This window comes from Lissotriton helveticus, chromosome 7 (assembly GCF_964261635.1).
Source record: "Lissotriton helveticus chromosome 7, aLisHel1.1, whole genome shotgun sequence".
In the NCBI taxonomy this organism is placed as follows: Eukaryota; Metazoa; Chordata; class Amphibia; order Caudata; family Salamandridae; genus Lissotriton; species Lissotriton helveticus.
In genome coordinates this window covers 1,963,865,570-1,963,881,697 of record NC_136068.1, presented here as the reverse complement: position 1 = coordinate 1,963,881,697, position 16,128 = coordinate 1,963,865,570, and the positions used below count along the sequence as shown (strand labels likewise).

At 49.4% G+C, this 16,128-nt stretch overlaps 1 protein-coding gene across 1 annotated transcript in view; it reads left to right on the top strand.

Moving 5' to 3' along the window:
- The window catches only part of LOC144770986 (putative cation-transporting ATPase 13A4), a 722,230-nt gene that overhangs the window by 574,137 nt on the left and 131,965 nt on the right, over positions 1–16,128 (top strand). Inside the window, exons 22-23 of the mRNA XM_078655855.1 lie at positions 56–98; positions 8,557–8,666. Of these exons, the coding sequence (XP_078511981.1) occupies positions 56–98; positions 8,557–8,666 (153 nt within the window). The remainder of the gene's footprint in view (positions 1–55; positions 99–8,556; positions 8,667–16,128) is intronic.

Genomic DNA, 16,128 nt, shown 5'->3' with positions numbered 1-16,128 from the left:
GAAAATATCAAGACTTCAGCTTCAGAACTCACTTTCTCTAACTTTTGTTTTCTAGTTACTATGTGGGAATGTGCGGAGATGGTGCTAACGACTGTGGGGTGAGTATAAGAAGCCCTGCACCTTACCGTGCACAGACTGCTGGATGTCCTCGACGCATCAGTGGGAGAAGCAGCTGGGTCATTAGGATAGTCCCTTCTCTATTATCTAGGATCAAATGATTGATTCCTCTAACTCCTCCTAGAACTTGATTGGTTGGAACCACTGCTCTATAAAGTTCTTTTGTGTCTACAAATGGTGTCAGGAGAAGTACAACCAGCATGTGTCAAACAACATCAGTACATTTACTTATCAAATGGAAAGGGGCGACCACTCGGTCCCCCCGAACGTACGGATGGGTGCCCCGAACCTCCCGGGAAACCATTTTTGGCGGGGTGGGCGTAGCCCGGCTGGTATGCCCGAAGCTGCGTGGCCGGGGCGCACCTTCCCCCGCCCAAGAGGGGTTGTCCTAGACACCTCGACGGAAGACCACGCCCCGTAGGCGTATCGGGGACGGGTACACGCCCTCCCGCGGAAGAATAAAGGAGTGGGAGTCTAGAGGATCGTCCTCTTGTTCCTCGGATCGGAAGGCTGCACCCACTCGTTGCTCGTGAGCCCTCGACGGAACAAGCAGCAATTTTGAACGTGGTAATCCTGTTTTTTCTCTTTCAGTTTCGACACAGATTTCAGGACCTCGTGGATCGACCAGAGGCAGAGGACTCGAAACCATGCCTAGCAAGAAAGCAGGAAAGGGTTCCGAGACGGAAAGGGTGTTACGCCTGTTGTCGAACCGGATGGCTTGTATGGACCGAAAGCTCGGTCAAGTCCAATCGCTCGGTAGAGGTTTGGCGGAGGTGAAGAAGCAATTGGCCGCATTGAGCGACCCAGGTCAGCCGAAAAAGGTAATAGGCCCGGCCTTGCCGGGAGTTGTCCCCAGGGTTAGAGGGAAGCGGGTCAAAGAGAGGGCGGTTTCAGGGGGGGTCCCGGTCCCAGAGGTACCCCCCATCACCCCCCTTGTGCCGGCTGAGAACCCAGATTTAGGCCAGCCGATCCCGGTGGTGATAACCCCGGCCGAGGATGATGAGATGCCCCCAGAATTGGCCGCACAGTTGACGGCATGGCTCAAGACAAAAGTGGGGGGCACAGTGACCCCGGGAGAACCGGCCGAAGAAGCCAGAGTACTAATAAAGCAGTTACGGCAATCGAGAGATGTCGCAAAGGCGAGTGTTCCTCTTGTTCCCCCACAGGTGGCACCTGGAGTACCAGCAGCTGGTCAAGAAAAGACGGCGGCAGCAACGGCCGATCCGGGTAAGCTCGCATTGCCGATGGTGGGGGAGGGCTCAATACCCTCAAGGCGGTGAAAAGGTTGCACAGCACATCCCATGGCCACGAAAGAGTTAATATGGGGAGACAAGTATGTCAACATGTTTTCATTGTTAACCACTTGGATGCTAATGACAAGGGTAACTCGTCATGGAGTGCCCATTCATTTCAATGGAAATTACATGAAGAAGCACAAAAAGCCTTAGCATCCAAGTGGTTAACTGACCATCGCGAGATGGAGTATGCTAAAACGCAGAAAGATTTGTGGCACCCGAGTGTCTGGCGCGCCAAGATGGCCGAGTTCAGGGTGGACGAGACAGTGACGAACTGGGTTAAGGCCTTCTCTATATTTACCGCAGTCATGGGGGAACGTAAACCTGAGGTTATGACTGAGTTGGTTTGTTATCAGAATCGCATTATGGATTTTTATTCAATGTATGAGGGAGAAGAATGGAAAGGCTATGACATGAAGTTCCGTAAAGCAAAAGAATATGATGCTTCTTTGTCTTGGGATTGTTTGGACTCGTTGTCATGGCACAAGCAACTCCTGCCAGGGGCGACAGGTACGTCCTCGCCAGGCGGGAGCGGGTCCGGAGTGGTCCGCCAAAAGCCCGGGGTGCCCTTTCGAGCAGGCACAGGTGGGGGCTACCAGCCTAGAGTTGGCGGGAATGGCGGAAAAGGGGGGGTCTGTTGGGGCTTCAATCGAGGCAATTGTAACAGACCACAGGGGACATGCAAGTTTAAGCATGTGTGTGCCGGCTGTGGGAATTCCTCACACCCGGAGAGTGCATGTAGATCAAAAAATGGCGGGACGGGGGGAAAAGGTGGGTCTAAGCAGGAGTGAGGTAGACCTTTCTGACCGATTGCCCACACCCGTTGATCTCATGGTTATGATTCCGTGGTTAAACAAATACCCTGATCATGTATCCGCTGGGGTGTTGAGGAAGGGATTCTTACATGGCTTCCACATCCCGGTGGGGGATTTTCGGGGGAACTCTTTTTGTAGAAACCAGTTATCGGTACAGCACAACCCAGGCGTGGCAGAAAAGAAAATAGCAAAAGAAGTCAGTTTAGGGCGAGTGGCTGGGCCCTTTCATCGCCCGCCGGTGGCCGAGTTCATCTGTTCCCCGTTAGGGGTTGTCCCGAAGAAAGATCCCGGGGAGTTTAGACTCATACATAACCTTTCTGCTCCTAGGGGTTCCTCGGTGAATGATGCCATTGACCCAGAAGTTTGTTCAGTACGATATGCATCGTTCGACGATGCCGTGGCCATGTTGAACCACCTAGGCCCTGGGGCGCTGATGGCGAAATGTGATATCGAATCAGCGTTCCCGTTGCTTCCGGTGCGCCCGCAGGATCAGCGCCTGCTAGGTTTTGCATTTCAGGGAAGTTATTACATGGATAAATGCATGCCCATGGGTTGCTCCATTTCTTGTGCATATTTTGAAATGTTTAGCTGTTTTTTGGAATGGGTATTCACCGAGGCTACAGGGCATAGACATGTTATGCATTATCTGGATGATTTCCTGTTCTTGGGGGCAGCCGGTGATACGAACTGCGCACAGGCGCTGTATGATTTCTGCACCCTCATGAGTGAATTTGGGGTCCCATTGGCACCAGGTAAGACGGTTGGACCATCTACTTCACTGGAGTTTCTGGGAATTGAACTCGATTCTGTGGAGGGGTGTTTCCGATTGCCAATGGAAAAAGTGGTCAAGTTCCGGGCTTCCTTAATGCAATGCCTGGGTGGGGAGAAAGTGACCCTGCACCAGTTACAACAAACAGTGGGTCAGCTTAATTTTGCCTTGAGGGTGATGCCTATGGCCCGCCCCTTTTCGCGCTCTATCGCTCAAGCTATGGGGGGTCTCAAAGAGGGTCACCACCGTACGAGACTGTCAGGGGAGGTTCGCCAGGATATGCGTATTTGGTTGGCATTTCTGGCGGACTTCAACGGTCGAGTCGTTTGGAACTCCCCGCCAGAGTCTTCGGATGAACTGGGTCTATGGACCGACTCGGCAGGGAGCATGGGTTTTGGCGCCATCTTGGGTAATCGATGGTCGGCACAAACATGGCCAACATGGTGGCACTCCAACGGTCTCACAGGTAACATTGGGTTCCTGGAGTTATTCCCCATCTGGGTTGCTCTGATGACATGGACTGACGACTTCAGGAACCGCTCAGTGGTGTTTCGGTCTGATAATATGACTGTTGTCGAGTGCATTAACCAACAGGCAGCACGCTGCAAATTGATCCTGAGGTTGTTGAAAGAAATTGTGCTGCTTTGCATGAGATGGAATGTACTGTTCAGGGCGAAACATGTGCCAGGTGTACTGAATCATGCGGCTGATGCACTCTCTCGTTCACATATGCAGGCATTCAGGGGTTATCTGCCCACAGTGGACCTAGAGGCAGCACCATTCCCCGAAGCAATGTGGCTAATCGGTGCCCCGGATTACAAGACCTCGTGGCAGCGAGTCTAGCCCCCAGGACAAGGAAAGCATACGAAGGAGCCTTTCGTTCCTATTGCACATATTTGGGTCCCACAGAGAGTCAGTACTGGGGTCAGGAGGAATCCTTCCTGGGGTATCTGGTAGCACTGCACAGAGAGGGCCGATCAGTGGCAACGGCCAGTAGGCATAGGGCAGCCATTTCCTTCATGGCCCAGGTACACGGCATAAAAGACCCTACAGGTTCCTTTTTGGTGAAGAAAGCCCTTCGCGGCTGGCAGCGCCTCGAGGGTTGCAAGCAAGATACGAGGCACCCGATTGGCTTAGACAGACTGTCTCTGCTTTTAGCAAAGCTGGATGAGACGTGTTCCTCTCATTTCGAAGAAGTTCTTTTCCGGGCAGCGTTCACATTGGCATTCCATGGGGCTATGAGGGTGAGCGAACTTGTCGCAAGGAACAAGAGAGATATGGAGGGAGGCTTGTGCAGGGATCACATCCAAATAAGGGGTGATTCGATGGTCATCGTGATAGCCAGGTCCAAGACTGACCAGGGGGCTATGGGAAATAGTGTTGTAGTGCAGCGCAAACGTGGGTCCCCCATCTGCCCGTTGAAGTGTGTGGAAGACTATTTGGCGCTAAGAGCGGCCGCATGGGGGGGGAGTTTGCTCCGACACAAGGATGGCACCCCACTGACGAGATTTCAGTTTCAGAGGGTGCTGGCACTGTCAATCGCTGACGCGGGCATGGACCCGTGCGATTTTGGGACCCACTCCTTTCGGATAGGGGCTGCTACTGAGGCTACAGCCAGGGGTCAGAGTGCTGAGGAAGTGAAACAATTGGGCCGGTGGTCCTCGAATTGCTTCTGGAGGTATGTGCGATTGCACATGTTGTGAGTGATCAATTGACATGCACTCACGTTTTCTGTCTTTTGTTTACTTTACAGTTTCGTGAGCCTGCCACGCGGGGCGGAATTTGAGGTCGACCCAGCATCAGGAGACCAGCGGTCAGAGGCCACCGACTGGAGAGAGGATGGTATGGGTCGTAGGCCACTCATACGTGAGGCGCGCCGGTGACGTATTCAGGGAAGGTGATGCGATTCACGCACCTGGGGAATACGGTTTCAGAGTGGCCTTCCATGGGAAGGGTGGGCTCGTTTTTGACAACTTTGAGTCATTTTTCGAGGGTCTTCTAGGGCGGCATAGATCACCGCCATCTGTAGTCATAGTACACCTGGGAGGCAACGACTTGGTGACACTGGGTAGATGAGTGTTACTTGAACGAATTTTGTCGGCTGTTAGCTGGTTGGCTAAAAGAGTCCCGGGGTGCACGATTGCCTGGTTCCACATGATTCCTAGAAGGATGTGGCAGGGGGGCCTTTCGGTGTCAGCACTGAACCATTCAGTTAAACGGGTGTTAGGGGGTCGGTGACTGCCGTCCTATAACGGACTTTTCATCTCCAATGCAGGACTGGGCTGGCCCCTTTAATTCTTGCCTCGCCTATGAGGCTGCCTGCCCCACCCCTGTGACGGGGGCCCCGGTGCTCCAATCGGTGACGACTTCTCGACATAGAAGGGCGGAACAGGAAGACGCGGAGGAGCTGCTGTGGAGGACGACTACAACCACGGACGTGAGAGAGGACGACGCGGGTGTTGCCGAGCGAGAGGACGTCGGAAGCCCTGAGGCGGCGCCGAGAAGGAGGTCGGAGAACCTGCACAACCACGGTGAACCGGAGTACGACCCAGAGGAAGGACCAACGCGAGGAAGGGAGCTGGAGAAGCCAGGAGGCCAACGACACCGCCTACCGCCCAGCCACGCGCAGGAGGACGCGTGGCTATCACAGGTGCGTGACCGCTTGCGTAACCTGCTCAGCTTCAAGCGGGGAGGGTCCGGGTAGGAAGGAGTCGGTGGACCTTAGGTGTCCTGTGAAACACTGCACGCTCCGGTCCCTAAGAGCTTGGTGGTGGTCTCTTTGTATTCACGAAAAGTACTCCCTCACTACCCAACCCTGATTCCTATGTTTGTAAGTGCTGTGCACTAACAGCCACGTTTCTTTCTTTTGTGCTTTTGGGTGAACTGGAAAACGGACGTCGAACCCGGGGAGGAGAGAAAGCGATACCGAAGCCAGGATTATTCGGGAGGAACTGCTATCTACCCTGTTCTTATGTGTTTACATGGAGAGACCTGTTGAACGCTTGTACAGTAAATAAACCCCTTGCCCAGAAACTAGCCTTGGCTCTGTCCGTTCTTGTACCAAAAGGTTACAACGGGTCAATAATAAAATTGGTAGATTGTTCCGTTCTGCACAGTTGCATAACATTCCTCATGGGTGTATTCGGGGTGACCATATGTATTTGAACGATGGAGTTCACCTGTCCAGGGAGGGGAATGATTTACTCATAGGAGACTTTGTTGCATGGCTAAGGGGTTTGAGGAAGCATGACCTATAGGAGGAGTTGGGGGGGACCGGATAGTCGGTCAACTATCCGGTCTGTGGCAGTAAGGTCATGATCGGTGAGCAGTAATTTCAAGGTCCCTAGAGTGGGGCGCCACCCACAATGGATGGGAGCGCCCGGGGGAAGACGGCCATTGGCCCCTTCCACGGGGAGGCGGCACCCACTAAGGATGGGGCGCCTATGGGGAGATGGCCATGGGCCCCACCCAGGGGGGGGAGGCGGTTAGATGCCCCTCCTACTAATTTCCCGGGGGCCGGATATCCGCGACGACGGATAGAGAGTGTGGGGATGGGGGGAGAGTCCACGCTGTCCTTCCTACAGAGACCTCATACGGGAACTCGGACGACCCTTAAGATGGCGTCGAGTAGAAAGGGGGCCCCCACCACGACAAGGGAAGTTACAGTTGGCAATGAGGGTAGAGCCCTCTGCGCATGCGCCGCTCACACCGTGAGGGCGGGAGTCTGGTAGTAGGGATCTGACATCGGTTAAGACCTTGCCGTTGGCCCTTAATGCTAGGATGTACAATTTGAGTTAGAGCGTATGCATTTTCAGGATGTTAAGCAAAAGTACATGACTGCATCGAAATGTAATAAATGACAAATGGTACATAATGCATAATGATGAAACTTTTATTTTATGTTTTAAATTTTGTTTCATATTTTAATAAATACGGCCAGGAGGGTGACTCCCTCCCGCCTTCCAAAAGTTCAACCGTTGTCCGACTCCCCATCCTTGGGGATATGTGTTGGGAGGGGGTGGCGGGCATCCCGGCCATATGGAAAGGGGCGACCACTCGGTCCCCCCGAACGTATGGATGGGTGCCCCGAACCTCCCGGGAAACCATTTTTGGCGGGGTGGGCGTAGCCCGGCTGGTATGCCCGAAGCGGCGTGGCCGGGGCGCGCCTTCCCCCGCCCAAGAGGGGTTGTCCTAGACACCTCGACGGAAGACCACGCCCCGTAGGCGTATCGGGGACGGGTACACGCCCTCCCGCGGAAGAATAAAGGAGTGGGAGACCAGAGGATCGTCCTCTTGTTCCTCGGATCGGAAGGCTGCACCCACTCGTTGCTCGTGAGCCCTCGACGGAACAAGCAGCAATTTTGACCCACCCACCAGCCCCTTATAGCAAATGTTTGGTAGAAATAAAGTTTTGCTGAGGGATGAAAGTATAGGCCTTTTTCCTTGGTAGAGAGAATGAAGGAACGTTGAGAATGAAGATTTGATTTTTGCATTGCAGAAATGTCTTCTTGCAGGAAAGAGCAGTTGATAACACAGTAAGATGATGTGGAATTTTTTCTTTCCTTAGTAGGTAAACAACTGTCGTATTTATTTGTCGGGCGGTAAGGTCATGATCGGTGAGCAGTAATTTCAAGGTCCCTAGAGTGGGGCGCCACCCACAATGGATGGGAGCGCCCGGGGGAAGACGGCCATTGGCCCCTTCCACGGGGAGGCGGCACCCACTAAGGATGGGGCGCCTATGGGGAGATGGCCACGGGCCCCTCCCAGAGGGGGAGGCGGTTAGATGCCCCTCCTACTAATTTCCCGGGGGCCGGATATCCGCGACGGCGGATAGAGAGTGTGGGGATGGGGGGAGAGTACACGCTGTCCTTCCTACAGAGACCTCATACGGGAACTCGGACGACCCTTAAGATGGCGTCGAGTAAAAAGGGGGCCCCCACCACGACAAGGGAAGTTACAGTTGGCAATGAGGGTAGAGCCCTCTGCGCATGCGCCGCTCACACCGTGAGGGCGGGAGTCTGGTAGTAGGGATCTGACACCGGTTAAGACCTTGCCATTGGCCCTTAATGCTAGGATGTACAATTTGAGTTAGAGTGTATGCATTTTCAGGATGTTAGCCAAAAGTACATGACTGCATCGAAATGTAATAAATGACAAATTGTACATAATGCATAATGATGAAACTTTTATTTTATGTTTTAAATTTTGTTTCATATTTTAATAAATACGGCCGGGAGGGTGACTCCCTCCCGCCTTCCAAAAGTTCAACCGTTGTCCGACTCCCCATCCTTGGGGATATGTGTTGGGAGGGGGTGGCGGGCATCCCGGCCATATGGACCAGGCAGCCATCCTGTCTGTAAGAGTCTCTTCATGCCTTCAGAATGGAAGAAGGTTCTTTTTCAGCAGTGTAGTGTCGTAATTCTTTTTTGCCAGTTGTGCTTTGGGGGTGTCAGTTAGAACTGTATTACATTGCAGTGCAAAAGCAATTCACATGTAAATATATAATATTCAAAAGCTTTCTCAAGGACTAATAATCTTTACGCACATTTTTGTTCAACAGGCACTCAGAACGGCTCACGTTGGAATCTCGCTTTCGGAGCAAGAAGCGTCAATGGCTTCGCCCTTCACGTCGCGAACCCCGAATATTAAATGTGTTTCTGAAGTCATCAAGTAAGCCAAATACTGCATATTGTTAGTATTAAGTGAAAAACAATTCATGCTCTCGTCATAGGAAAAGACCCACAGTAAACACAAGAGTCTTATTCTCAAGGGGTAAACCTACACATGTACATTTACTCAAGTGTAAATCTACTTCTGCACCAGTGTGCAAGTCTACACTTTTTTCTAGACACCTTTTTCAAGTGTATATTTATACCTAAGTGTAGAGATACATGTCTCAAACCCCCCGGCTCAAGGGGTGGAAACAACTAAGACTGAAATGACGTGTAAAGTTACCACTGGTAAATGTTTACCTGTAGCTGAAGATCCCGGCCACCCTGAGGAAGATCTCCTTATTGGAAACTATTGAGAAAATGATTAAAGTTCATAAGTAGTTAAAACATTTACTAAAATTATATTAATGTAATATTATAAATGTAAAATGAATTAAAATATATTTTTTTAACATTAATTTAAACATTAAAATGTTAGATCATATTTACTCTTTGCAACATTTTTTTAAATTCCTGGGGGATATTAGCAAGAACTTGCGATATTTAATGCAGAACGCGCTTAGCGCGTTTGTTTTTATCGCCGCCTATCGCTGGATATTTTCGTGGAGATAACATGCTATTAGCAATGTTTATATCCACTGTGATACAGTTCATAAACTTTATTTCGATACATCCAAGGAATCATAAAAGTATACATTTAAATAAAAACAAATTTTACAAATGGTTTTCAGATCTACAGGATCAAGTTATTAACATGCAATGCATTTCTTAACCATATTTCAACAGATCACCAAAGACAATTACAATCCCTAAAAGTTAACATAAATCATAAAAGATAAAAAGGCCCAAATATGCAATAGTAAATTGCAATCTGCTATTACAATTTATAAATATCACATGAAAAACCGATGGAAACTTTCAAGTTAACCTGTAATCTTACATCAGGTATATACTCAGTATTCCCACCAAGTCTCGATCATTTCTGCTCCAAGTTTCTTGGAAACAGATAATATCGAAACTTGCTATATATTTGGACCGTGCCTCGTCCTGTAACCTACGAGAAAGACCTGCTATATTCCATGTGATTAGGCGGAAGGTACACCCATCTAGTTGGTTACTTAGTGAAACTGGGCACACACGTTCCACACTTGGATCCGTATCACTACTAACAACCGTTTCTGCCACTGCTGGTCTTTCCACTGACAATCTAATTGAACTTCCAGAAGGTACCTCGACAATTTTCTTAGCCACAATATCCCTTCCAGGGCTCAAATCAATTTCTCAAAGGGAGATACTGGGCCGCCCAGTCAAATTGGTTCTCACCGTGGGGTCTCCCCCTACAATGGTTTAATATTGGACGAGATGGACCACGATTCATATAGGGATAAAAATAACTTAAACCTGTGGATTGAATATCTCCCACTCTACCAAACCTTGGTTCTTGGCAAATATAATCGACTACCCAGAGATCTCTAAAATTGACAATACCGCAGTCACCTTCAAGGTCCTTCTTACTGCAGCCCAACCAGCTCACCCTTCTAACACTTAAAATCTCTGTATTAGAATAGGGGGGAGCGTTCTATTTTTATTCAGCCAAAAAGTGACTTTATTTTTCAGCTCCCTGTGTGATTCTAGTTGGTTTGCCCTAATACCCGGGACGCCCGTCAATATGATTGTATAAGGTGCTGATTCAGGGGGAAGGTTTACACAAGGCAGCTGCTGTGTGGAATCATCATTGCCCAATAATTTTTGTCCCATTGGCTGTTTTCCCAGTGGTTTTGCAAGCGATGCGGGTTGCAAACTATCCGCCTTGTCTGCCCCTGTACCCCTATCACTAGTAGTGCGTGGGGATTGCTCACTACCGGATTTTTCTTTGAACTTACAGCAGTGGGTAATTGAACGGCCCTGCTGGATTTGGTGGGTTTACTAGGCCCTAGGGATGGGGAAGCCAAGGCTTTTGCGCCTTCTCTCTCCAAGCCCTTTGTCAGCATATCCAACATAGATGTGTTTGCGCTTACTAGCTTTTCCAATTGGTCAAGTTTTAAATGTATTACTTTCGACTTTTCCAGTAAGGGTAGCATCAATGATTTAACAAGTTTTCCTATTTCACCCAGTAACCCCTCATTTACACTACATTGAGTTGGTAATTGGGTAGAGGCAAGGGATACCCTAGTCAGGCTAGGAGATTGAACTACAGTAGGTGGGGCCTGGTTCACATTTTGTGTTTTTAATATTTTTGCATAACCACCCTTCCGATGTCCTCTCCTTCTTTTCCTTTTACTAGTTGTTAATATGGGTGTAGGTTTTTTACTCACTCCTAGCACTTGGTCTTGAACTTTTGGAGGGGATCTCTGTGGTGATAGAGACTTAGAAACTATGCTGCTCGAGGCACTTGAATCAATACTGTTTGGGGTAAGGCTTACGATGGAACAAGCCGCCAAATCATCATGAGCTCAAACTCGGGACGACCAAAGGATCTGTTGGTCTACATTGTTCTGGAGTGGCCGCTGACCCAATAGGACCCAGAGAAGAACGCTTCCCAGTTAAAAGGTCCATGGACAGGCGTTTTTCCTTATAGGCTATTTCTTTTTCCAGGATTACCGTTGCCCATTTGATAAAAATGATCAAGGGCCCCAGTGGCCACACCGCCATTAGTAGAAAGGGTGATCTTTTTTCCCCTCCCTGAGCGTAGCGCCATTTAGTAAATTAACAACTGTCACTTAACTGGCAAGCAGAAAAGACAACAAGATGTTTTCCCAAAAATGAGATGAAAAAGGACAACAATATAACCCTTCGCTACCACCCAATGGCAAGGATAATAATTATGTATTAAACACTTCACAGTACCAAAGTTTAAGGGGGTTTGGCCCAGCCCGGCCTCGATCGTCCTCGGACAGCCTCATACGGCCCGCCCTTTGCCCGCGCTAAGCCCGGCTTGCCCGCGCGCGTCCCGCGATTCGTGAGCGTGGGCGTGGTTAAGTAAAGGAGGCTCGGGCGGGAAGAGTCACCAGCTGCGCTAGATGATGAGACGCAGTGTTCGCTGGTCCTCGCTGTCCCGCTCCTTTAGGGGAAAGCTGTTGTGCCCAAGTCGACGGTCAAAAGGGATGCAGGGTTGTTCCTCAGAGTCCTCAGAGTCAATAATACAATAAAATCGGCTCCCAAAGCACTCACAGGCAAAACGGCTGCGAGCGGCTCCCGCGAAGCGGGGGCCGCGAGCCGTAATGTAGTGGAGGTCAGCTGGGGGCGGGAAGAGTCACCAGCTGCGCTAGATGATGAAACGCAGTGTTCGCTGGTCCTCGCAGTCCCGCTCCTTTAGGGGAAAGCTGTTGTGCCCAAGTCGACGGTCAAAAGGGATGCAGGGTTGTTCCTCAGAGTCCTCAGAGTCACTAATCCAATAAAATCGGCTCCCAAAGCACTCACAGGCAAAACGGCTGCGAGCTGCACTCACTGTGATACAATATCCAGCGATAGCGGTGAAATGCCTGGATATCGCTGGAAATCCAGCGATATTCACGCATTAGCGCCATGGTGGACTTAGCCTAAAAATCCACCTCCCATTGAGGATACAGGTAAGTCAGGTTTTCAGCAGGTGTTAAATACTAGTGATAAGCTCGCTTAGTGCTCCTTTTTGTATCGCTTCGCCTGCGTTGCTAATAGGGGGAAGTTGTGTTAGCGACTGTCTTCAGTCGCTTCTAGTTGGGAACGCCTACCTTGCATTTCATTAGCGATAATCATCGCTGGCATGCAAGGCGATAGGAAAACCGTCCGCTATCGGCAGAAAGCTGTCGCTAATGCCTGTTAGCCACAGCTTGCTGATAGGGCAATAAAACATTGCCGCTTTAGCTGCAAAAAGTGCCGCTATTGCGGCGAAAGAGCCCTTGCTAATATACCACTCTGTTTATTTATTTTTAAATGTTTCCAACGTTACATCTTGTTTGTAAGTTACATACATCTCAACATTATAGCATCTAATAATAAATAACGTAATTTTGTGTCCAGAACTTCAAAAGCCACGTAACAACAAGTACTACATCAGTGATTAAAAAAAACTTTACCCGCTGCCCAGATCACATGAAGAGGACAGCAGTGTCTCAAGCTCAAACTCATTCATAGTGACTCCATCGTGCCAGTCCATGTGGCAGGCCCTCTGGGGCTTTTCCCTCTGCCATTGGTCCAACTTCCATTTTAAGTTTCAAAGCCCAAAGGAGAGGCGCTGCCCCCCGCACCACTCTACGGGGGTCCATGGAGTGCCTCCTCCCCTGACCCCTGACCCCTGCCCAGACAGCTCACCCTCTCCTGGAACCCCTCACTGTTGGAGGCGCTCCCCATTTTATTTCGCCTTGGGAGCAGAGAGCTGCCAGGGCTGCTTCTTGGCTCAACCATTCTGGATTGTTTTTTTTTGTTTTTTTTGTTATGCTGTGACAGGAACTCAAGGGCACCCAGTGATATTTTGTTTTCTGTTTTTACTGTACAATCTGGGCTTTTGTTGTGACTTAAATTGCAACAAAACATCAGAAAGTGGAAGAAAGTAACCGGAGGGAGCACAGAACTGCTGGGCTGAGGAGATAGATACACTATTGAAAGTGCTCTTTAAATGAAGATGTGAAGGGATTTGCTATAGTTTCCTAGAAGCCATGAGAAAGCCGCAGGCATGTCAGTCTGAGGAGGTGAAACATGTGTTGGCTGTTGACAAATGGTATATCCAGTGGTAACCTTACCTGCGGAATATGGAATTACCCACCTTGAAATACAAAGTGAATGTCAATTAAAAATGGATTCTATTCAGATTTATTACTGAAAGGGAATTCACTCCTACTTCAGCTTCAATCAGTCCATGCAATGGCACCCACCAACATGTTCATAACAGGGTCTTTCATTGGGGGACCTATGTACACATATTTCGTTGACGAAGTGCATCTATTATTTCATTTAGCACACCTTTCAACCAGCCGTACAGCATCTAATCAATAAAGGCGTCATCAATACAATTCATACCCCCACGGACGGAGGTGATCATTCTTGGCTTCGATAGTGGTTCCTGACCGAGAAGCAACCCTTTGGCATCCTCAGGAAAGCCAAAGCTTGTGATTGAGTCATTGCGGCCAGATGTGCACTCTACTGTGTTGGAGTGTGCTGTGATGATAAGGGGTGAGCACTGCAGCAGTGTTCACTGGTAATCTTTGCTTCTCCTGTGGTTGGAAGAGCTGTTTTTTCCAAACTCCACACTCCCAGCAGAGTGCGGACTAGCAACAACTCCTCAATCTCCCCTGGCGGAGTGGAGCTTACTGCCCAGCCGTATTCCTCATCTATGACAGTCTGAGCTACTCGTTGGACAAACCTGGACACACCTGGTTCTATCCAGACCCCATCCCCTGGTTAATAGGTGGATGTGCTGTGCCTGTTATTTGACAGCACAACTTCTTGCATAACTTTGGAAGCTCTACTGTGACGAGATGGGTCTCTTGAAAGCATCTGAAATGCATCACTCTGACCTCAAGTAGGATACCATTCCAAGATGTTTGGTGGTGGTCCCCAGCCCCTGAACATTCCAGGCTGGGAAGTTATATTGCCAGTGCATGTTGTGTGTACATGGCTGTGTTTGTTGCTCTGGAAGACCCCACCTCTGGGACTTCCCTACACAAGTAGATGCGGTGCCACATTCAGGTATGAATGTTGCAGTGCTTGGCCCTGCAATCCCAACCCTCTGGTAAGCCTCACAGGCACCTATCAAAGTTCACCTCAACAGAACACGGCCCCAATGCATATAGGAAGCCACCCTTCTGGCAGCGGTTAGGATAACTACCTCATCACCCCAAACTCAAACAATGTAAACTATAAACCTCATGTCTATATCGAAATTGTGTGGTGCGTCAGGAAGAAGAGATAGCCATATTTATCAAAGGGTTGCGTTGCTTTTACGGCATGCAATGGGGTACAAAAGCAATGCAACGCTTGAGATGCAATTTATCAAGCGACACAAGGCCACCTTGCACAGCCCTGAGTGGCTTAGTAATAATAATAACAATAATAATAATAAAAGCAATAAGGAATTTTATAAAGCGCCTGGTTACGCCAAGTCGGCGTGTCCCCGCGCTAGAATAAGTGGGAGAGGCAAAACCACAGAACCTAGGACAACGTCAGAGCATAACTATTAATGTGAGAACAGGTAAGTTTTAAGATCCTTCCTAAACTTCATCTCAGATGATTCCAAGCGGAGGTTAAGAGGGAGTTTATTCCAGCTCTGGGCCTCCAGAAGCTGAAAGGACCTACCTCCCATCCTGGCCTTCTCTTAACCTTAGGGGCTAACAGCAGGCCAGTCCCACTTCATCTAAGAGGCCGTGCAGGCGTGTAGGAGGTAAGGAGACTCCGCAGGTACACAGGGCCAGTGCCCTGGATATTGCGATAGCATGTGCAGAGAGCCTTAAACGTCACTCTCTTCCTAACTGGAAGCCAATGTAAGGTGTTTAAGGCACTTTTGGAGGCAGCCCTCCTGGGTTGCATGACGACCAGCCGTGCCGCTGCATTCTGCAGAACCTGAAGTCTGTTTAAACATTTAGCGGCGGCGCCCGGATATAGTGTATTGCCATAGTCTAAACGAGAAGTAACAAGGGCATGCACCAGCGTCTTCCTGGCCTCTATAGGCAGGAGATCCATGGTTTTTCGTAGGCCCTTAAGGACTCCAAAACATGGCCCCACTGCACGTCTAGTCTGAGGTTCAAATGTAAGGTAAGAATCCAACCATACCCCCAGGTTCTTCGTCTGGGTGGATGTTATAGGAATGGAACCCAGGCTTGACGGCCACCACGCCGACGACCACACTGATGGACCACCTCCTACCACAAGCACCTCGGTTTTACTTCCGTTAAGTTTCAGGCTCCAGAGTAAAACAAGGTAGCTCAAATCACCCCCGCCATGCGCAGTTTTCTCATCAATAATTTCATTGCAAATGTTGCAGTGAGATTACTAATGATGTCAAGGAAGATGTCATGAATAATGCAATATGTGGGGTAATGTTATGTTATGTTATGTTAATTGGGGTGCTTCTATAGCGCACGGCTACTCCGAGGAGTGTCCCGGCGCTGTCGGAGCCTCACAGGTCTAGAGAAGAAAGAAACAGACAAGCGGAGCAAGCAGCGGGGAGAGAAGAACATGGAAATGAACTTATTGCTGAAACAGCCAGGTTTTCAAATCCTTCCTGAATGCCATTAGATTGGGGCAGGATCTGAGCGTGAGAGGAGGATCGTTCCATAGCAGGGGCGCAAGATGTTGAAGGAACGTCCCCCGCAGCGCGCACGATATATCCTAGGGGATATATCCTAGCAGTGAATGGCGAGTGTGCGAGTTATAGTTACCTTAGGGCACAATTTATAGTTACTTGAGATAACTATAACTAGTAACTGGTGAAATTCTGTGGTTTTAGAGTTTAAAACATTAAGTTGTTACTGAACATTTCATTTAAC